Source organism: Phyllobates terribilis, unplaced genomic scaffold, assembly GCF_046119375.1.
Source record: "Phyllobates terribilis strain yellow unplaced genomic scaffold, ASM4611937v1 Scaffold_2__4_contigs__length_985480577, whole genome shotgun sequence".
NCBI lineage: Eukaryota > Metazoa > Chordata > Amphibia > Anura > Dendrobatidae > Phyllobates > Phyllobates terribilis.
The window spans coordinates 91336179-91360040 of record NW_027362762.1 but is presented as its reverse complement, the minus strand read 5'-3'; the positions used below and the strand labels follow the sequence as shown (position 1 = coordinate 91360040).

Below are 23862 nucleotides of genomic sequence, written 5' to 3'. Positions count from 1 at the left end.
TTGTCCAAGATCCGAAAAAGTGGTCTGCTTTTTTCCTACAAACAGGTCTACAGACCTATCTGCCGACAGGCTGTTTTCAATTATTGCAGTTCGTCTATGTTCAAGTGAATGTTGCAAAAGCAGATCCTGTTTTCCAGGCATGGACAACCTCTTTACTTTCTGATTATACAATAACCACAAAAGTATATAAAACATGCATTAATAGATTATATAAGAACAATAAAATATTATAAGAAAAAAATTAAAGAAGTTGTCCAATCCAGGACATTTATGACATATTAGTACGAAATGCCATAAATGTGGGATGGAAGCAGGTCACGGTAAAGGAAAAGTGGCCGCCCATGAATGTGTCTCTCTGTATTAATTTTTATGAGAGCTTCGAAATATGCTGTATAAGCAATCATAGAAATGAAAAGAGTAATGCATGCATAACCACATCTCGGTGCCAAAGGGCAAATGCCAGGTTTCCGAGCTGGAGATAGATGCAGATCCCAGAGGCGGATATGTCTATCTGACATTTATGGCAGATCCTATAAGGATACCATATTTGTGCAAGATGGGGCAACCGCTTTAAGTAAACAGTTAGCATTTTTCTTACTGACAACAACAAAGTTAATAATATACATTCCTATATGCACATGTTAATGCATGCATTAATTATAAACTCCGGCATGTAAAGAATCTATTCCCAATATGCCTTACATCCATCAATAGTTTCCAGTAAAAGATAAAAAAAACAATTGGGTCAATTTCAATTGTGCCAGAAAAACAATACCAAATGGACTGTGCCAACTGTAGCGTCGACGTCCCTGCCTCCTGCCAGGCAGGGACGCTGTTCCCCTCACCTCTCCGCTCTGTGCCCGGCGTCTTCCTCCCGCTCTGCTGGCAGCGCGCGCTGCTTCCCGGCCACGGTGCTTAGGGCGCGCGTGCGCGCACTCCCCCTCTCTTAAAGGGGCCGCGCGCGCCGTCCTAAGGAGTTCCCGGCCAATGGCCGGAGGACTTCACCATATATAAGGCACCTCCTCCAAAATGGAGGTGCCCGAGCAATGTTGTTGCAAAGCCTTCACTTTGCTTCAGCCCTCAGGTCCCGTTACCAGTTACCTGCCAGTCACCTGCCAGATTCCTGCCTGTTACCTGCCAGTCACCTGCCAGATTCCTGCTTGATACCTGCCAGATATCCGTTTACCTGCTTGCAAGCCTGCGGTCCGACGGTCTGCCTTCCGACACCTGTCAGTCTGTCTATGGGCCAGCCTGCCCGCTCACCTGGGAGCGCTCATCTGCTACCTGCCTGCTAGCCTACCTGGAGGCTCCGCCGTCACTTGCCGTGACCACCTGCCTGTCCAGAGACTCTCGCCTGCTCACCTAGGAGCGCTCACCTGCTACCTGCCTGCTAGCCTACCTGGAGGCTCTGCCGTCACTTGCCGTGACCACCTGCCTGTCCAGAGACTCTTGTCTGCTCACCTGGGAGCGCTCACCTGCTACCTGCCTGCTAGCCTACCTGGAGGCTCTGCCGTCACTTGCCATGACCACCTGCCTGTCCAGAGGCTCTCGCCCGCTCACCTGGGAGCGCTCACCAGTCACCTGCCTGCTGTCCTTCTACCCAGAGACTGTCCCTGTCACTTGCCGTGAGTACCCGTCCTTCTACCCAGAGACTGTCCCTGTCACTTGCCGTGACTACCTGCCCTTCTACCCAGAGACTGTCCCTGTCACTTGCCGTGACTACCTGCCCGTCTTCCCTGGGAGCCACCCGCTTCCTTACAAGGACCGCCCCCTTGTATAGTTGCTCAGAGGTTCCGCCTCCCAGACCCGTTACACCAACTTTATTGCTTTTCCCAATGTAATCATAGTTTAAAGTATACTATGTAAATCTGAGTTGACAATGGCAAGTTTTGTTTACCAGCTGGTTATGAGAAAACATGATCATTTTTGTTCCATTGTCTCATGACCTGGATATGCCATAAATGTCTAAAGGATATGGGTCCCACTTCAGGTCTTATTGGAACTCATTTATACAGGAGAGGCTGACAAAACCATATCCCATCTATCACTTTACATTCAGCTTGGCGGAGATTACTAGTAGTGATCAGCGCAAGTGCTCGTTACTCGAGTTTGCCTACGGTGCTCGGGTATGCACCGACTATCGCGAGTGCTCGAGTGAAATGTTCACGTCCCCGCAGCGGCATGTTTCGCGGCTGTTAGACAGCCACAAAACATGCGGGGATTGCCTGACATACACGGGCAATCCCTGCATGTTTTATTGCTAAAACCTGAAGAAATGAACAGGAATGTAAATTGGTGTGCATGCAAGAGCATGTTCACACATGGCCATTAAACAGAAAAAAAACACAAAAGACAGAAACACAATACACAAATATTCCGCAATAAATAAATAAACTGCAATAGTGCATTAAAATAATATAGGGTACTTAGTTAACATAATTTTGATCAAAATAATGCAAAAGCCATCCCACCTTGTCACGGTGACCCTATTTGGGACAGTCCTAATTCTAATATTTAAAACTTTACCGTTTGTCAAGTGATATGCATGTGGATAAGGGCTGAGAGACTGAACCCAGCTAGTGGACACACAGACCTGGGAAGCAAGATGAATAAACTTTCCAGCTCATCTTGCTTCCCAGGTCTGTGTGTCCACTCGCTGGGTACAGTCTCTCAGCCCTTATCCACATGTATGTCACTTGACAAACGGTAAAGTTTTTCTAATTTCTTTATTTTTAAATTAGAGAAAAAGGAGGTTTACTTAAACTTTTATGTTTTTTTTTTTATTTGTTAACTCTTTTTTTTTCACCTTTCACTTGATGTTTTTAGTCCCCATATGGGACTTGATACTGTAATATAGTAAAAATCATGGTCTTCTACATAGATCAGCCTGTGGCTTCACAGGAATATTAAGATGACGGCAAAGGGGGTACTTAGCACTCCATCACACTGTGGGGAAGCATGGACACACCAATGGACGCCCCACCAGTTTTGCCCTACTTAAATGCTGCTGTTAGAGATTTACAGTGGCATTTATGTACATAAACATCAGGGATCAGAGCAAGCTTTGGTCGCTGCTGTTAGTGGCAGGTGCTGGCTGGATAACACAGCCAACACCCGCCGTGTGTGAAGAAGGCTTAGCTCCTTAGGCTGCTCCATATACCCATGTCTAGCATAGGACATAAGTGTAAAGGGGTTGAAGACTCTAACATTAGTAGTCCTATTGTCCACTAAAAAGAAATCTCTGATATCAAAAAGCCTAAAAAATTCATCTAGATTTGTATGCATTTCCATCATCGTCTATGCTATTAATTTACAAACGGCGTCAAGTCCAAGCACCAAACACTAAATGTGCATGCAGGAGATATCAGACAACACAACTCCATGCTGATCAGTCCTCAGTAATGGCTCCCAAACACAGAACACTGCATGCATATATTACACAGAAAAATTTCTCCCGCAGAGAAAAACACTTTTTCTCTTTATAATGCATATTATGTTATTATATTGCACAACTTTAAAAGGATCAGTCACCAGGTCAAACATGGCCAGTTTGTTCTTTTATTCCCACGGCTCACCTAAGTAATTCATTTTCTGTTTTGTTTCTTTTTTTTTTTTTTACATCACAGTTCTAGAGATATAGGCTTTTTTATTTAGCACAAATTTTTATGGTCTTTAACTAAGGGGGCGTGACCACTTTTGACCTGGTGACAGGTCATCTTTAAAGGGATTGTCTCAAGTAAGATATTTATGGCATATCCCCAGCTGGTGGAGAGGTCAAAAGAATGTCATGGGGTTAGAGCCCCTGCTAATACACCTCCTATTTGACTCAAAGAGGAGAGCTGCTAAGTATCAGTGACTCCTACTCTGGCAGACCTGGTCTATCCTTGTGTTACATGGACGGCATTCATATAACTGACCGCCATGATATACTACAATCACCTACTACAACCTTTAAAGGGAACCTGTCATGTGAAAAAAAACACTATTAACCTGCAGATATGGGGTTAATCTGCAGGCTAATAGTTTTCTGAACCTGTCCGGTGTCTGCACTGAGAGCCCCGCTGCCAGGAGGAAATTAACTTTATTCCGCCTGGCAGTGTTCGGCTACCAGTCATAGGGGCGGCGCCGGTGTCAGTCACCGCTCTGTGTATAGAGAATGGCGGCTGTAACCAAACGTACGAGGGTGAGGTTACAGCCACCGCTCTCTAGCAGTGAATGGTGACTGTTGCCACGTCGGTGCCACCCCTATGACTGAAAGCCAAACACTGCCAGGAGGAATAATAGGCTGAATAATAGGCTGATGACCTCTGATAGCCAGGGAGGTCAAAAGCGGGAACAAGTGATTAAAAAAGAGCTTTCTAAATAAACCTCATTTATCAGAACAGCATACAGTCTTTGTTGCCCATAGCAACCAATCAGCGCTCAGCTTTCATTTATTAAACAGCTGTGAAGAAATAAAAGCTGTGCAGTGATTGGTTCCCATGGACAACAAAGACAGTTTTTCTTTTAGATAGATCTGAAAAATCGGACCCAATAAAAGGTTTAGCATTTCTAGACTAGAAACATTTTACATGTAATTTCCCATCTGTTATGATAAAAGCCATAAAAAAAAACAAGAAAACAAAAAAAAACTAAACATCATGCAAAATTTCAGAAACACACTATCATGTAAAATGTAATATGTTCAACAAAAAAATCAAAAACAAAAATGAAAATAATTTAAACTAAAGTCCTGCATTTTTACATATTTTAAATACGGATAAGAGTTAGTACTGGGATCATTCGGGAATTGTAATATTTTTCAGACAAAAATTTTTGTTAGATTAGAGGGGGAAAAAAATGTGTTGGATGCACGAAAACAACATTCCTTAATCTAACACTTCTTCAAGCAGATAGTACTGTACCTGAATAGCCCCAGAGAAGCTGCTGCGCTACAATGTAATATATTATAGTATTTAAATCATCAAAAATATGATTGTACATTATTGTAATATTCTGCATAATCCACATATAATATTGGGTAACTTCAGCCTCAAAGTCATGTGCGGAGCTTGAGCCACATCTTGGACAAAATCATACAAGGACTTTGTAGAGCGAGTTGTACACAGCGCTATTACAGCTCCCATATAGGTGTTTAGGTGCCACAGGGACGGCGCGTGGAGGAAGACCTATCGGCCAAACAGTCTGACGCTATCGGCGGTGTATGGGAGATGGCTAACTGTACAGAGGCTTATAATAATCTGAGATATTTTGTCAGGATAAAAATATCTTTATTTTAGGAAGGAAAACTATGTCCGACCCTGGACAGCTGCAAGGTGATCCGCAGGCTGCTCGTAGACTCTTCCATCTTACCTAACCCGGACTTCAATGAAGAAGAGGATTAACACCTCATCCCTTCATGTTTGTGTTTTCTAATAACATTGTGAGCCTGTGTCTACCCCTCTCCATCCTCTCCTTAACACTCCTCAGTCCCACATTACAGGCAAAAACTATACAGTGTTGTGCCTAGTGCAGGGTCTAAGGGGGCGGTATATGACTTGTGTCCCTGGTTCATGCACCACTCTCTCAAGATCTTCTACACATGTCCATGTTTGCAGTACGTGTGGAGTCCGTCTTTTTCACAGATGTCACAAGTACCGATTATAATCTATGGTGCGGCATACATGTCGGTGAACCCGTACAAACCACAGACATGTCTGGTTTTACCAGTAGCGCGGATGACAAGGGCCAATACAAGTCTATGGGTCCATGTAAAACACGTACAGCACACGGATGGCATCAATGTGACATCCTTGTGCCATCCATGTCCTGTACGTGTAACATTGCAAAATATAGGAGAAGCTTTGGAATTGATGTTTCTTCAGCCATACTGGAAAAAAACAGATGGCACCCGGATGACACATTGATCCAAAATACTGATGACACTGGTACCATTTTTTCCGGTACTGGTATTATACAGACGTGTGAAGGAGGCCTAACAGAGTTTAGCAGAGAATATCGAATCTGCCAACAATCGAATTTGACAAATTGGTAGATTTTAAAGTCAAATTTAATTTGCAACAAATTTATTCTCTAAAAATTTAATGTTCTTTATTATGCTTTAGGGTCTCTAAAGACCCCAGAGCATAATAGAAATAGGAGATAAAAAATATAAAAAAATAATACTCCACTCATAACTCATCGGTCTCACCATCCCTGCAGACCACTGTCCGGTTCTTTACACCCCTTCATTACCCATATTCTCTTCAGCTTCCTTTATCCAGGTCATAACTTGTGCACCGTGTAGTCATGGGGCGATGCACATTGTAGTGTCATGACATGTGAGGGCACACAGTGACATTCGAGGCCTTAGTCGGGCCACAAGGTGCAACTTGAATTTAAGAGGTCAAAAAATAAAGATTGGACAGTCCTTAACACTCACCTCTACTAGTCGCAGCTTCCTTCAAAGCCATTAGAATTTTGGGCTTTAAATCTTCAGAAAGAAGTCTTCCTTCCAAACCTGGAAAAAGTGATCTGGAAGACATAACAGTTTTGTTTCGATCACTTATCTCTTTGTTCCCTAAATGAACATTGTCATTATTTGTAAATTATGCAAATTATGTCGCATTTGCCATTTTTGGCCAAGTTTAATCACCTTTTACTTGCACAATATTTGGGGACAGCATATAATGCATTTCTATAATAGACAACGGAAGAACTGATTCCACAATCGAACATTCATGGTGCCTGTCTTGGGAAAACAAGAATCCTACAAAAAGGATCCTTCTCTTTCCTCTTTCTGAAAACTGCAAAAAACTTTAATTTTCTGCAAAGGCTCCTTCTTCTATGCATCCTTAGGCTGGCCATACACATCAGATAAATGTTGGCTGAAAGATACTTTGGCCGATCGCATCTCAGTCAACACTCCCATACAAAGGAGCGTTCGCTCGGGCCAAACGCTCCTGTATGCTCTATGAAAAAGCCACCAACCGGCAGCTTCCGTCTGTTGGTGGCTTACCTCAGGGAGAACAATGCGATTGGTAGTTTGCAATCGGACATGCACTCCTGACCATCACTCAGACATCTCTCCTGACCATCAATCAGCCCCCATATACATTAACCCGTTGATCAGTGGGTTCAGCTGCCTTTAGTCTATGGGGGCCTTTAATTCAAGGACACGTTATTGTACACAACATAAGGCCACCACATGCAATCCGCGGAAGCAGTGACTTCAGTCCCAATACCTCATTAAGCTGAGGATTTATAGATATGTCTACCCTTTCCTCAAATTTAAAGCAATTACTGGCCACATATAGACATACTGTATAAAGCGTGAACATCTCCCAAAAGGGTATTGCAAAAAACATTTTTTAAAGCTGGTCATCCTGCACCACCAATGTTGGGAACGTCACATCTGAAACCAAGACTTAGCAGGGCGTGACATGGATTTAAGATTGTAAGTATATATTACTCTTAATTTTTACTTTTTTGGAGCCGGATAGAGATATACAATAACAGTATGTACATGACCCTATACTATGTCTGAAATCAGGGATGATAATACGTATTGGAGAAAAGTAGGAATAGATCCAGCAACCCAACAGCCCATTCATGTCACATTCACTCATGGCCTATAAGAGAAGATAACATAAGCTTATACAATACATATACGGTAAATTCAATATTTAATAAACCCAACTCCCAGTAGGGTATCTGCTCGTACCTGGGGTATTCTTCTGAAGTTATGTAAACAACATCTTTATCTGATACAGATGAAGAGAAAGAAATGAAGTTCCCATTTTGCAGCGGAAGTATTTCAAGCCCGATAAGATCACTGTAATTCTCATCGTTAAGTATGAACTCAAGGATGTGAAGCTTCTCATGAGCAGGTCCTCGGTGTGCACATTTCCTTAACACCTGACGGACCAGTGCTGGGGTGACCTTCTTCACTGGCTTAGAATTGTTTATGGGAATTTGGAATGCAGCAGCAACATTAGCCGGTACCTTGGCGATCTGAGTCCCTGAGGTCTGGAGGTAGTTCAGGATAGTTTTTGTGTACTCCTGATGTTCATCTATTTCTGTGAAGTTTACATCCGATTCTTTTAACCAGCATTTCTTGGCAGAATATATGACTGGATTTTGAAAAAGCTCCTTGAGCAGAGGTTCTATGATAGGTTTCCAGTGTGTCCTTACTTGGTCCAAAGCTGGCCACACTCGGTAAATGCTATCAGCAGAGAGAGGGAACTCAGGATTCTCTTCTGTTCCCATTCTCTTGATACCTTCCAAAATAAGAGTTGCATATGTTTTTGGGACAACATTTTTGACCAGAAGTTCATTCCAAAGAGCCGCTGGATCTCGCCATTGGTCCAGTTCTCTCCATTTGATGCTCCTTCGGTTGTCTGTTAAGCCAAAGAAGCCACTAATATGAACAGGGAGACCAGTCTTGCTCTCATCTCCGGGTGGTAATGGAAGAAAACAAAATGCCCTTCCAATAAACTGTGACTCTGCTCCCTTTTCTTCTCCATTGTGCCACAATGGCATGGCAATTCCAATACTAGGAACAAATTTTAGGTCATCAGCGAGAGAGTCTAATTCAGTGCAGATGCCTCGGCCTCCAACACTGTTGCACACCAGCCATGAGGAGGTTTGGGTTTCTTTGACGCTTTCATCCTCTGCTACAATATTTACATGATAGGCAACACATGTTATACTATTGCTTGGGACTCCTTTACAGTAACTATCAATGGCTCTTCCAAGGATTTTGATAGAGTTGGGTCTATCATGTTTTAGTAGCTTGTTCTCACTTGCTGTGACACGGAAAACCAGCTTTTCAGATCCATCTGCCTCTCGAATGTGCAAAGACACTTTCTGGACATTCTTCAGAAATAAAAGCACGGTATCTGCATCTGCTCTAAAGGATTCATACAGTTCTAGAACTTTCTCTTTATTATAAAGATTGTGACTCAGCAATGATGGTTGGACACGAAGAGGGAATCTAAAGAAGGTTCCTGGGTAATAACCTTCTACAAGGGTTTCTTTTGTGCTCCCAAAAATGTCAATATATGGGGCAAATTGGTCCACCAGTTCACTTATTTCTTTGCTGTCTTCCTTAATGTTCCAACACTGGCCTGACTCATGACGCCCAAAGAGTATTTGGTGGGGATCCAGCATCCCTATCTGATCACCACTGAAAATACTGGGAACATCTAATGAGGAAAAATATAAAACATTAGTGAATATCAATGGGACTGTGTACAGATATAATAGATATAAAGAAAATATAGCTTATTTATGCTAACGAGATGAAAAAATGAATAACAAATTCTTCTAAAACCACTAATAACACAACATGGTATTATAACAAGTAGTGGGATATTGCTAGAATAATACTCAGATTGGCCTATGGGATTTCCAAGACATCCAAAACCAAAGCACAGTTTCTTTTGATATTTCTACTGCACATTGGCGCCACCAGTACTACATCCAAAATTAGATCAATGGGAACAAGGATAAAAATATTTTTCATTAAAGGGGTCAGCCCATTTAGCTGTAATCTGTGGACAGAATTTGGAAGTGTTTGATTTTACTGCAGCACATCCACAGGGGAAATGAGGAATTACAGAGGGTGTTTATTTTTATTTTTGGAGCTACCCACGAAATGCTTGAAAATGTTGAGTCCTCAAAATTTAAAGAGGACAAATTGGCAAATTGATAAAGTTCCTGAATGCTGACCCTCCGCTATTAAAGGTGGTGTCCTCTACTGGACAACCCCTTATGAATGTCGCAATAGTGCAACATAAAATAAAAAATACATACCTATCTTTTGGGCTAGAACCGTTTCTCTGCTCTATGCCCGGTGTCCCCTGCCGATCTTCTGACATAAACGATGTCAAGAGAGTGCTGCGGACGCTATAAAGATGCAGCCTTCACTTATCCGTCAAAGAGATCACAGGGGGACACAGGGCTCAGAGCAGAGGAGTGGAGCTGGTCCAGTAGGCAAGTACCATGTCCATTTTTTATTTTATTATAGCACCTTGTAGTCAGTAGAGGACAACCTCTTTAAGGCTTTCTCAGAAACTATTTTTTGGCAATTTTTGGGGTGTAAATATTGGTTTGATATTTATTCTTTTTTTTTATTTTCTCCACACATTTTTTTTCTGTGCAGCTTAAGGCTTTTTCCCCTAAAGAAAAGTCTACTGAAAAATACCTAAAGAAAACACCAAATCTACAATTTATTGGATTGTGAAAAAAATGCCAAAAATGGTATAAATGCAGAAAAAAAACAGCACAAAAAAAAACACTGTCTGTAGCGCGTTTTATTTTTTCATATTGGCTGGCGCGAACATATTCCCATAATGTTTTTTGCCATAAAAAGTGGGAAAGAACAAAAAAAAGAGTGTTTTAGTCTAATAACTGAGCATTCCTTAACAGGGTGCTTTATTTGATCTTACAATTTATATAATAATTACTAGAATGAAGACTGAAAAGCTGTATCTACCATAGATTATCACCTGTTATATGGTATACGGAGTTAAATCCAATTCCAAACCTCCCGACCTTCAGCGGATCATCTTTTTTCCTACTTCTGGCAATTTCTTGGATTCCATGCCAGTCTTCGGGAGTGAAAACTGCATTATTGTATACGTACAGTGCAGGACCTAAGAAAAGGGGTAGGATAAATATTTTTTTAGTATGTTTAGCTATTTTGAAAGCACACACTTTTGATGATATGGTCATGTCATAACTAAGGCCCATATTATGTATCGTCTGCTTATTCATTGGGAGCTCCCAATTTCTGCACCCCTAATATATTTTATCAGCAGTGAAGAAGCATTCACATCTAATAATGTCATGGGATATTACTAAGATTTCCAATAATACTCAGACTGCCCTATGGGACATCCACGAATTCCAAAAACAAGACAAAAGGTTTCTCTTGGCATTTTTATTGCACATCAGAGCTACCAGCCATCCAATGTGCAACCAGACTCCATTCAAGTGAATAGGGCAGTGATGCAGTTCCTGCACAGCTGGTGCCAGAAACATTAGTGAGGTCCCCACTAATGAAGTAACACCATATCTTAGGGAGATGCCATTGCCTCCAAGATTAAAAGGGAACCCGACAGTTGATACAAGCTGCCTGATCCACGGCCACGTCCCGCTCCCTGCCCGCTACCCTCTATTGACAGGTCTCTCCATACATGCCTGGTCTGGTCTCTCCCTGTCCGCTGCCCTTTATATACAGGTCTCTCCCTACATGCCTGGTCAGGTCTCTCCCTGCCCGCTGCCCTGGATATACAGGTCTCTCCCTACATGCCTGGTCAGGTATCTTCCCACCCGCTGCCATGGATTGACAGATCTCTCCCTACATGCTCGGTCAGGGGTCTCCCACCCACTGCCTTTTATTGACAGGTCTCTCCCTACGTGCCCCGTCAGGTCTCTCCCCACCCGCTGCCCTGGATTTACAGGTTTCTCCCTACTTGCCCAGTCAGGTCTCTCACCGCTTGCTGCCCTGGACTGACAGGTCTCTCCCTATGTGCCTAGTCAGGTCTCTCCCCAACCGCTGCCCTGGATTGACAGGTCTTTCCCTAAGTGCCTGGTCAGGTGTCTCACCACCCGCTGTCCTGGACTGACAGGTCTCTCCCTACTTGACCAGACAGGTCTCTCACGGCCCGCTGCCCTGGAATGACAGGTCTCTCCCCACCCGCTGCCCCAAAGTGACAGGTATACGTGCATGTATAGAGAGAGACCTGTCACTTCAGGGCAGAAAGAAGGCAGAAGGAGCCAGGGATCCACCCGTCCAACTAGTCTCTCGTGTGGCTCAGTCTCCGGTAGCATTTAAAGTATATTTTTCTCTGAAACATGGATCGGCCAGCATGTATCAGCTGTCAGGTTCAATTTAAGGAAATCATTTAAACGTTAGCTCACTTCTTGCAGATTATATTTTAGCAACTGTGAGGTTCTAGTGTTCAAACACCCATCTATGGTCTATCCTATTGATATTTCATAAATATTAGTAGTTGGAGAATCCTCTGAAATGCAGGATGGGTATCTAGTTAGATAACAATGCTGGAATGACCTTTCAGACTGACGATCCAATTTTGTCAAAATTAAGTGAGTAATCTGTCGCTCTTAAAATAATAAGATCAGTTACATACCTTGATATTGGGCCATTTCCTTTGACCAAAGGGATTCAGTGCCATAATGTGTTTCATCAAAGAGGAATTTGACTTCACTGGCTCCAGCATCTTCTGCATTTTGAATCAGCTCCTAGATTGCAGAATTGTAAAATTAATTTATTATTATAAACTTGGAATTTAACAATCACCTCTGTGCATTACATAGATAACCAAATACATTTCAAAGTGAAATATGTAACATTTAAAGTACACTGTATTGGCGCTACGGGAAAATTAAACTCGTGCTCTCATGTACTCACAAAAATTCTTGGGGATCGCTACAGGTCCTAGTAGAGGGATGGCCTGTTACCATATTGTCAAAGGAATCTTATGGCAAAAAAAGGATTTAGCTGGACCTAAAGAGAACCTGTCAGCACGTTTTTATAATGTAAAGTAAAGTTATGGCTGTAATGGCATTTAATACTGATTACATTGATACCTTTGGTGAAGAAATCCACCTTGTGGTTCTTCCGTAATCACCATTTGTAGTTTTCTACTAATTAGATTTCGGTGCACAGGGGCCGGACTGTACACTGGGTCTTCTCCTCCCTGTCTGTGATCCCCAGCCACTCCGCCTGTCTCCGGTCTTTGATTGACAAGTCATTGCTGAGACATCAAACAGAGGCGGCCAGTCATTCACATACCAGAGGAAGGAGGAAGGGCCAGGGATCACAGACAGGGAGGAGAAGACCCAGTGTACAGTCCAGCCCCTGTGCCCCAAAATCTAATTAGTAGAAAACTACAAATGGTGATGAAAGAAGAACCACACAGCAGATTCCTTCACCAAAGGTAACAATTTAATCAGTATTACAGCCTCATTACAGCCATGTCTTTATATTACAAAATCGTGCTGACAGGTTCTCTTTAAAAGAGCCACCCTTTTAGACACATAATAATAAACAACAAAAATACAGAAAATTTTAGGAGTAGACATTATTCTGCTGGTTTCATAGAGGGTAAAGTTGGTAATTTGACGCAACTTATCATAATATCCTACTATGTTACCTGTAGCGTAATAGGAATATAGGTCATTCGCTGTGCAATAATTGTTTGGCTCAAAAGAGTTATTAATTAACTTACTTCTTCTACATGTGAACATAGATGGGAGAATACTAAATATTTTATCTCTACTTTTATTAGTTACTTAGATTAACATGAATCACTATATGAGCAAAATGTCAGAGCTGAACAAGTTTGCTGAAGGAAAATATATATTGAAGAAAGCGGAAAGATTAGTTTCTAATTTATTAGTACATGACAGTGAAATTTTTTAGGTTGAGCAAATATTTCCAGAATCCGTCCTTTCCTCATCTCTCAATCTACTAAAATACTAGTGCATGCCCTCATCATCTCCCGCCTCGACTACTGCAGTATCCTGCTCTGTGGCCTCCCTGCTAACACGCTCGCACCTCTCCAGTCCATCCTTAACTCTGCTGCACGACTAATCCACCTCTCTCTTCGTTATTCCTCCACTTCTCCCCTCTGCAAATCCCTTCATTAGCTCCCAATTCCCCAACGGATCCACTTGACACTGCTAACACTGACTTAAAAAGCCGTCCATAATTTGTCTCCTCCATATATCTCTGAACTAATCTCCCAATATCTTCCCTGACATAATCTCCGACCCTCCCAAGGCCTTCTTCTCTCCTCCACAATTGTACGTTCCTCATCCAATCGCCTGTAAGACTTCTCCTGAGTATCCCCCATCCAGTTGAATTCTGTGCCCCAAGATATCCGATTATCCCCTCCACTTGGAACTTTCAAGAGGAACTTGAAAACCAATCTCTTCAGAACAGCTTACAGCCTACAAAGACCCCGCTGCCATCTCACCAACACCAGAGCTGCCGCCTCACCAACACCAGAGCTGTTGAAACCCCTGAACCTACTGTCTCCTTCCCCATTATCCTGTAGAATGTAAGCCAGGGTGCTCTGCCCTCTGTACCTGTCTATCACTATTACTTTTTTCATTGCAATTTCTTTTTGTGTTTTGTATATAACCCCTTTTCATGTACTGCACCAAGGAATCAATGGTGCTCTAAAAATAAATAATAAGAAGAACTTGTATTTACCTTTAGGATCTGCCCTCCCTCTGGGTATCTCCTTAATATGTCCTTGAGAAAGTCAACAAGAGGTGGTGTGGTCTGTCCAAATCTACCTAATAAATAAATGATAAACATATCTTTGATTATATAAAATCATTTATTTTAGCCAAGATGACCAGAAGAAATACATTTCAAGAAATGTTAGGAGCTGGTCATACTACTCTAGCAGCTATTACGACTTTATTACTAGAACCTTCAAAGTAAGGAACCAGTAGAACGCTGTTAGAGCTAGCTGGCTTTCAAAGGATTCGTCCGGTTTTGGTTTTTCTTCTCCTTTCTCGAGTTCTTTTGTAATGGGATAAAAAGTAAACATGACACTTACCTCCTCCTTTTAATCCCTTTGATTGGAGATTTACAAATAGATTTGTCTTCTCAGAGGTCAGGTCTTCAATCTTGGTCCTGTCATTTAACTATGAAAAAAATAAATCATCTATGAGTAAAGGTTAAAACTAAAATAAAATACAAACATAATATATTATTCTACATAGAGACTGATATTAACTTTAATCAAGTGCGTTCACATGTTTACAAAATTAAAAGACAGAAGAGCCTTTATAATATATCACATAACCGACGGATTTCACACGAGTCGCCTTTTTTTAGGCTTGCCAACCAATAAAAAAACTAAATAAATAATAATAATAATATGCAGCTTATATCAAATGTCACCACGGTAAGAGCGGACTGCACATATCAGGTAGCAGACATTGAGAATTATCTCCCATCATCAGATCATAATCCCAATACTCAAAGAAAAAAAAAAAGAAGGGTAATGACAAAAAAGACAAAAGACTGATGAAAATACTTACACCTCAACCAATAAAAACCCAATCAGGAATATGGCGGGTTAACAATGCTTTTATAAATTGTAAACCAACATAACTTGCTTCTCGAAACATTGTACAAGAACAGAAGTAATACTTTGCTCATGACTATTTCCAGGAAGAATTATTGATTAGTATCCGGCAAGACGCATTTGTTAAGGTTTTCATGGCCAAATGTTCCATTCTATTCAATTGATTTTACAATTTGAAAAATAAACTTTTTTTTTTTCCCTCAATAAAATGAGCAGTAATGAACTACACATAATCCGGAGCACTTACTTTGCCATCAGTTGCCAAGTATTTTCTAGGGGAGGACCACCAAACACACAGGCCCTCGTCACTGGGTGGGCGCCAAAAACCCTTTTTTCTACCTAAGACACTAGCATGCACAGTGCTTAGCATAAATAAGTACACCCCCTTTAAAAAATAAGAATTTTAGCCAATATCTCACTGAATACAAGAAAAATTTCCAAAATCTTGACTGTTTCAGAGAAGAAAAATAATCTAACCCACAACATGAAAGTAAGGTTAATAATATAACTTTCATCACAAAATCTTGAGTTTTACTCAAATTGATTTATGCAAAAATTAGTACACCCCATATCAAAAACTACTACATCTAATATTTGCTCACAAAAGTCCCACAATGGTTTCCCATATATAGTGATAATGATCACAAAAAACTCTAGCAATAAGTAACGACGACTTTCATGTAGGAAGTTACTCCAAAAAAAAGGAAATGAGTGTATTAGATCATAAAAATTAACCTTTATTGAAAAAAGTTATGATAGAAAAGCATGATAAAAAACATGATAAAAAACCAGTAGCTTCATATACAATGGTGGGTACCGTCAGTATATAAATGGTTCACAGACACCATATAAATGGATCACAAACACCGAAAAAAGAATAATATGTGGATATGGTATGTAAACTGAGCATAGTGGCTATATCAGACCAAAAATAAGATTGCACAAAATGTGTATTATAAAAATATGATTGGTTACAATAGCTCACTTAAATAGATGAGAATATAATCTACCAAAATATAATCACATGGGCAGTATTTTCCATAATGTCCATTACCAGGTGGAATAGGGAGGTGAACCAACTAGACGACCCGCCGCCCCGATGCGCGTTTCGTCAACATTCTTCAGGGCGCTCCCCTAGTTCACCTTATAATACACATTTTGTGCAATCTTATTTTTGGTCTGATATAGCCACTCTGCTCGGTTTATATACCATATCAACATATTCTTTTTTCGGTGTTTGTGATCCATTTATATGGTGTCTGTGATCCATTTATATACTGACGGTACCCACCATTGTATATGAAGCTACTGGTTTCTTATCATGTTTTTTATCATGCTTTTCTATCTTGACTTTTATTCAATAAAGGTTAATTTTTATGATCTAATACACTCATTTCCTTTTTTTTGGAGTATCTTCCTACATGAAAGTCGTTGTTACATCTAATATTTGCTTGACCTCCACGATTTTTAAAGGCGGTACCAAGTCTTCTAGGCCACTGAATCACTTTCACCCTGACCTTGTTCAGAAATGCAACATATGTGTGTTTTGGATCACTGACATGTTGGAAAAGTAAACGCCTACCAAGAGCACATAGTGATGGGAGCTTCTTCATTTTCAATACAGAGAAGTATATCTGTGAATTCATGATATCATCAATGAAATATAGCTCAAGGCACAAGCAGTAGTGTTGAGTGAATTTGTTCGGCATTTCAAACATGTTGGTGTCAGTGTTCTTCCGTGAGGCTGCTGCTGGTTAGTGTTGAGCGAATTTGTTCGGCATTTCAAATTCGTGTTCAGGGTTCCGACTTGTTCACGCCAAAAAATGGGCTCCGCCCATGAATATCCCAGATTTGCCACGCTGTCACGCGTGACAGCGTGGCAAATCAGGGATGTTCGTGGGCGGAGCCAAATTTTTTGCGTGAACAAGTCGGAAGCCCCGAACACGAATTTGAAATGCCGAACAAATTCGCTCAACACTAACCAGCAGCAGCCTCACGGAAGGACACTGACACCAACATGTTTCACTGTAGGAGGGCCACATCTTGGCACAAAAAACACATATTGTTTTTCTGTCTCTATTAAACCCATAAAAAATGTAATAAAAATGAAACGCTGAGGCAGTGTTCACAAATTGCTGCTTTTTTTCTGCATGTGTCCACACCACATAATTCAATAACAATCTTCTCTGAATATTGCATGTTTGCTGAGTTTCTTTTATGTGTTTTCCCCCTTAATTGATGCGGTTTTTGGTGAGATGTGAATCAGCGTTTTTAATGCTTTTTTAATACTACACAAAAACTTTTACTTGATGCGCTTAAAAATGAATCAGAGTTTTTTTTTTCCTCAGTTTATTTCAGGCTCCCCATAGAAGCCGGTAGAGAAAAAAAAACACATAAAAACTGAACATTTCAGCAGCATCTTTAGACGAGCACCGAGGGCTCTGTTTTCATGAAATCACATCCATTTTGCTTAGACATTTAGGCCGTTTTCACATGTAGGGTAAATGCTGTGTATTTTCTGCTGCTTTTATTTTTGCACAGAAATTCTGTCGTGTTTAACTGTTCAAGCAAAGCGGATGTGATTTCAAGAAAACTCCTCCCGCTGTGGTCTAAGCATGCGCAGAACTGGTTTTGGTGCTTTTTTTCCCTCTAAGAGGCCTAAAAAAACGCATGTAAAAAACGGCAGAATCAAAGATTTTCAGTACTATAAAAAACACATTATAAACATGACTTCACAACTGCACTAAAAATGCATAAAATAAGAGGGAAAAGGCATAAAAAATGCAGTGTGAATGCAATAACCACAGACGATTGTTATTGTGTAGTTTGGTGCGGATCCTGCAGAAAACAAAAAAACACAGTATTTACGCTCTGTGTGAACATGGCCTTACAGACACCAAAAAAGCCAGATGTCATATAGTGAAGCTACATAAAGGAGAAAAAGTTCTAGAGGCTCCGACTGTGAATGAAGGAACAAAAAATAAATCTGTAGATCCCAACTAGAGATGAGCAGGACGCACAGATGACGTCCCACCAGCCCTGGCTAATCAAAAGCCGCGCCTGAGATGCCTAAGGCTATGTGCCCACGATGCAGAAATGCTCAGGATTTTTTCCTGAGCGTTTCTGCATCTCCCTGGCAGAAAAAAACGCATGCGGATTGTACATGTGGATTGTACATGCGGATTGTACATGCTGATTGTACATGCGGATTGTATATGCGTTTTTCCTGCCAGGGACATGCGGATGTGAAGCGTTCTTCACTTGCATTTCCGAATGCGGGTTGACAAGCGATTTTAGCATCACTTGGAAAGTGCTTGACAACTTGGTCACACTATATAAATCCATGCAACCTGCATATATAGTGTGACCGAGAGAATGGTAAAAAATAAAAAAATAAATATATACTTACCTTCCGATGTCCCCCCGGTGTCTGGATTCCCTCCGTTCTCCCTTGCGGGCAGCGGTACACTGAAGGACCTGCCGACGTCAGCGTCGCGTGACTCGTCACATGACTATGACGTCAGCGCAGGTCCTTCAGTCCATTGCGAGCTGCCGGCAAGTGAAGACAAGGAGACCGGGGGCCGCCAGAAGGTAAATATAATCTTTATTTTTTATTTTATTCTTTTTTTCACAGTTTTCTATGGTACCCGGGTCCGGAGGAGGGTCTCCTCTCCTCTAGACCTGGGTACCATCCGCACATTAGAATGCGTGCATTCCGCAAGTCCTTATCTAGTGAAGAGGAATGCATGTGTTCTAATGCAAGTCAATGGCGGCGAAAACGCAGCACTTCCGCAAAATAATTGGTAGTGCTGCGTTTTTTTCCACAACGATAATCCGCAGCGGAAATTTCCGCAGCATGTGCACAGCACATGCGGATTATCAATGGTAAGAGATTCACAGCCTCCTGTCCAGACACCCGGTACCAGTGATCTGGTTGCTGGACTGGAGTCTTGTGAATCAATCCGCTCATCTCTAGTCCAAACTGTCCCGGATACAAGGGACAGTCCCGGATTTGGGTCTACACCCTGCAGTCTCAGGCATATGATGAATGTCCCTCACTGCCACCGCTCCTCTGACATCTCCACCTGCTAGTGTAGAAAGAAGTGGTAAATGGGCTTTACCTAGGTGTGGCTAAAATTTGTAATTTGTTCTTCTTTCTGTTCTTCAAAAGTGGGGAGGTATGTAGTAGGTGGGAGCCATAGTTAAGATTCTGTATTGTGACCCAGGGAACTTTAGTGGAAAGTCAGACCCTTTTTGGGGGGCTTGTGATCACTTTTGAACACTAACTTATATTTAGTAAAATCACCAGTTTAGGGCTTTATTAAATAAGAAGGGCAACCCCAGATTGGTGTTAAATAGGTGCTCTTTAAATTCTGTAGTCTTTCTATTTAGCATGCCTTAGCCACATTAGTGCATGGTTATTGAAGGATGTGCATCCAACTTTTAGAATTAGGTAGTGAGACAATCTTGAAAGTACTTCATAACAGTGGTATACACTGGTATACAGCATCTACAACAGTGCCCCGTAATTCAGCCATTACACATCATCATTTTCCATGGGGCTCATAATCTAAATTCTGTGTCCTTCAGACATACAATGGGGCCAATTTCATAGGAAGTCAATTAACCTATGAGTATGAGTATGTTTTTGGAATATGGAAGATAAAAACAGAAAACCCAAAGTAAATACAGGAAAAAAAAAATTTGCCCTGGTACAGAAATGTACACACTCTACCTAGAGCAGCTAAAGCTATACTTTTTGGTTGCAGGAACACTTGTATATTTGGTAGAGCAGACTATTCTAAGCTTGGTTTCAGGATATGGTGACACAGAACATTTTGGAACTCGATTACTCAAGTTTGTGCAGAGAACCTCCTGAAATTGGTCACGAAGTAAAAGTATCAAAAACAATTTTTGCAGAAATAATTTATAAATGCAGTATTGGTGCTAAACAAATAAGGTTCCCTTTTTTTACTTTGGGACCAAATATAATAAAATTTATTCAAAGATGACCATGTTTTCTTCTTAGATTAAAAGAAAGTATATTAAAGTCTTAGTAAAGTGGTGGAAAGTGCCAATGTCCTTAAGCTTAGCTCACTAACTCATCTTCTGTTTTTAAGGCCTGTATCAAGAAGGGTATTACATCCATTCTGAAATGGATTTTCAATGTAAGTACAACAGTCTCATCTGGTCTAAAAGATATAATTAAGTTCACGGTCTGTATTTTGAAATCTGGTGGCACATCATCTTTAACTAATAAGCGCTGATCGGATGCAGCTCTGTATCTCCTCGTTGTGACCTCCACAACACTGGACACCTGTTTCACATCACGCAGGAACCACAAAACGGCTGTTCGAGTTGAATCAAGATGTGGCGTCCAGCCAAATAGTGTAATGTTATATTTCTGTTCATGAGCCTACTTGGAAATCAGAGTCACGTCACACCAGAGATTTAGTAGAGGAGTTACAGAGCAGCAGAGATAATACCAGGCTGTGCACAGCAATGAATGACATTTATGACAAATGGAGATATTTCTCTTGCTTTTTAATCCGCTGGTGTTGCAGAAAACCATGTATCATCAGAAAATGACACGTTGCTTAAAGATACAGTGGTGGCCAAAAGTATTGGCACCCCTGCAATTCTGTCAGATAATACTCAGTTTCTTCCTGAAAATGATTGCAATCACAAATTCTTTGGTATTATTTTCTTCATTTAATTTGTCTTCAATGAAAAAACACAAAAAGAATTGTCCTAAAGCCAAATTGGATACAATTCCACACCAAACCTAAAAAAGGGGGTGGACAAAAGTATTGGCACTGTTTGAAAAATCATGTGATGCTTCTCTAATTCGTGTAATTAACAGCACCTGTAACTTACCTGTGGCACCTAACAGGTGTTGGCAATAACTAAATCACACTTGCAGCCAGTTAACATGGATTAAAGTTGACTCAACCTCTGTCCTGTGTCCTTGTGTGTACCACATTGAGCATGGAGAAAAGAAAGAAGACCAAAGAACTGTCTGAGGACTTGAGAAACCAAATTGTGAGGAAGCATGAGCAATCTCAAGGCTACAAGTCCATCTCCAAAGACCTGAATGTTCCTGTGTCTTCCGTGCGCAGTGTCATCAAGAAGTGTAAAGCCCATGGCACTGTGGCTAACCTCCCTAGATGTGGACGGAAAAGAAAAATTGACGAGAGATTTCAACGCAAGATTGTGCGGATGGTGGATAAAGAACCTCGACTAACATCCAAACAAGTTCAAGCTGCCCTGCAGTCCGAGGGTACAACAGTGTCAACCCGTACTATCTGTCGGCGTCTGAATGAAAAGGGACTGTATGGTAGGATACCCAGGAAGACCCCACTTCTTACCCCGAGACATAAAAAGCCAGGCTGGAGTTTGCCAAAACTTACCTGAGAAAGCCTAAAACGTTTTGGAAGAATGTTCTCTGGTCAGATGAGACAAAAGTAGAGCTTTTTGGGAAAAAGCATCAACAGAGTGTACAGGGAAAAAAAAGAGGCATTCAAAGAAAAGAACACGGTCCCTACAGTCAAACATGGCGGAGGTTCCCTGATGTTTTGGGGTTGCTTTGCTGCCTCTGGCACTGGACTGCTTGACCGTGTGCATGGCATTATGAAGTCTGAAGACTACCAACAAATTTTGCAGCATAATGTAGGGCCCAGTGTGAGAAAGCTGGGTCTCCCTCAGAGGTCATGGGTATTCTAGCAGGACAATGACCCAAAACACACTTCCAAAAGCACTATAAAATGGTTTGAGAGAAAGCACTGGAGACTTCTAAGGTGGCCAGCAATGAGTCCAGACCTGAATCCCATAGAACACCTGTGGAGAGATCTCAAAATGGCAGTTTGGAGAAGGCACCCTTCAAATATCAGGGACCTGGAGCAGTTTGCCAAAGAAGAATGGTCTACAATTCCAGCAGAGCATTGTAAGAAACTCACTGATGGTTACCGGAAGCCGTTGTTCGCAGTTATTTTGGCTAAAGGTTGTGCAACCAAGTATTAGGCTGAAGGTGCCAATACGTTTGTCTGGCCCATTTTTGGAGTTTTGTGTGAAATGATCAATGATTTGATTTTTGCTTCATTCTCTTTTGTGTTTTTTCCTTGCAAGCAAATTAAATGACGATAATAAGACCAAAGAATTTGTGATTGCAATCATTTTCAGGAAGAAAATGAGTATTATCTGACAGAATTGCAAGGGTGCCAATACTTTTGGCCACCACTGCAGTTATTATGAACATTTTTCAAATTCTGGCGGGGGTCTTGTGACTATCCATAGAATTGAAACTGTTGAAATGTTGCAGTTTGTACTCTGGCAGGAAGGGTAGTCACAATAGGCAGATGCTTCTCGTTTTTCTATAGCTCACTTGTCAGCTTTTCTCTACAGACTGGGACAGAATGAGCAGAGTCATTTCATTAAAAGCAGATGGGGATGATAAGATGACAGCTCTATAGTAATGTTACACAACCATAATGTCACGATTCCACCCCTCAGTGTGTCTGGGATGAAGTTAATAAAGGCTCATCCGTCCATTCTGGTATGGGGCATGCACAAGCTGTCAGTACTTTGATGGACAGCTCAGTGTCCAGTCTGGTGCAGGGTCGTGCTGAGCTGTCAGTACTTTGAATGACAGCTCACTGTCCAGTCTGGTGCAGGGTCGTGCTGAGCTGTCAGTGTTTTGATTGGCAGCTCAGTGTCCAGTCTGGTGTAGGGTCGTGCTAAGCTGTCAGTGTTTTGATTGGCAGCTCAGTGTCCAGTCTGGTGCAGGGTCGTGCTGAGCTGTCAGTGTTTTGATTGGCAGCTCAGTGTCCAGTCTGGTGCAGGGTCGTGCTGAGCTGTCAGTGTTTTGATTGGCAGCTCAGTGTCCAGTCTGATGCAGAGTCGTGCTGAGCGGTCAGTGTTTTGATTGGCAGCTCAGTGTCCAGTCTGGTGTAGGGTCGTGCTGAGCTGTCAGTACTTTGATTGGCAGCTCAGTGTCCAGTCTGGTGCAGGGTCGTGCTGAGCTGTCAGTGTTTTGATTGGCAGCTCAGTGTCCAGTCTGGTGTAGGGTCGTGCTGAGCTGACAGTGTTTTGATTGGCAGCTCAGTGTCCAGTCTGGTGTAGGGTCGTGCTGAGCTGTCAGTACTTTGATTGGCAGCTCAGTGTCTGGTGCAGGGTCGTGCTGAGCTGTCAGTGTTTTGATTGGCAGCTCAGTGTCCAGTCTGGTGTAGGGGCATGCACAAGCTGTCAGTACTTTGAATGACAGCTCAGTGTCCAGTCTGGTGCAGGGTCGTGCTGAGCTGTCAGTGTTTTGATTGGCAGCTCAGTGTCCAGTCTGGTGTAGGGGCGTGCTGAGCTGTCAGTGTTTTGATTGGCAGCTCAGTGTCCAGTCTGGTGTAGGGGCGTGCTGAGCTGTCAGTGTTTTGATTGGCAGCTGAGTGTCCAGTCTGGTGCAGGGTTGTGCTGAGCTGTCAGTGTTTTGATTGGCAGCTCAGTGTCCAGTCTGGTGTAGGGGCATGCTGAAAAGTCAGTGTTTTGATTGGCAACTGAGTGTCAACTCTGGAGCAGGGTTGTGCTGAGCTGTCAGTGTTTTGATTGGCAGCTCAGTGTCCAGTCTGGTGTAGGGGCGTGCTGAGCTGTCAGTGTTTTGATTGGCAGCTGAGTGTCCAGTCTGGTGCAGGGGTGTGCTGAGCTGTCGGTGTTTTGATTGACAGCTCAGCGATCCAATCTGAAACTGGGAGGTTCTGGTTGT

At 41.9% G+C, this 23862-nt stretch overlaps 1 protein-coding gene across 1 annotated transcript in view; it reads right to left on the bottom strand.

Moving 5' to 3' along the window:
- The window catches only part of SACS (sacsin molecular chaperone), a 107706-nt gene that overhangs the window by 13986 nt on the left and 69858 nt on the right, over positions 1 to 23862 (bottom strand). The window contains exons 4-9 of the mRNA XM_073662213.1: positions 14583 to 14670; positions 14228 to 14313; positions 12138 to 12249; positions 10491 to 10637; positions 7703 to 9185; positions 6422 to 6513 (exon numbers count right to left, since the gene is read on the bottom strand). Of these exons, the coding sequence (XP_073518314.1) occupies positions 6422 to 6513; positions 7703 to 9185; positions 10491 to 10637; positions 12138 to 12249; positions 14228 to 14313; positions 14583 to 14670 (2008 nt within the window). The remainder of the gene's footprint in view (positions 1 to 6421; positions 6514 to 7702; positions 9186 to 10490; positions 10638 to 12137; positions 12250 to 14227; positions 14314 to 14582; positions 14671 to 23862) is intronic.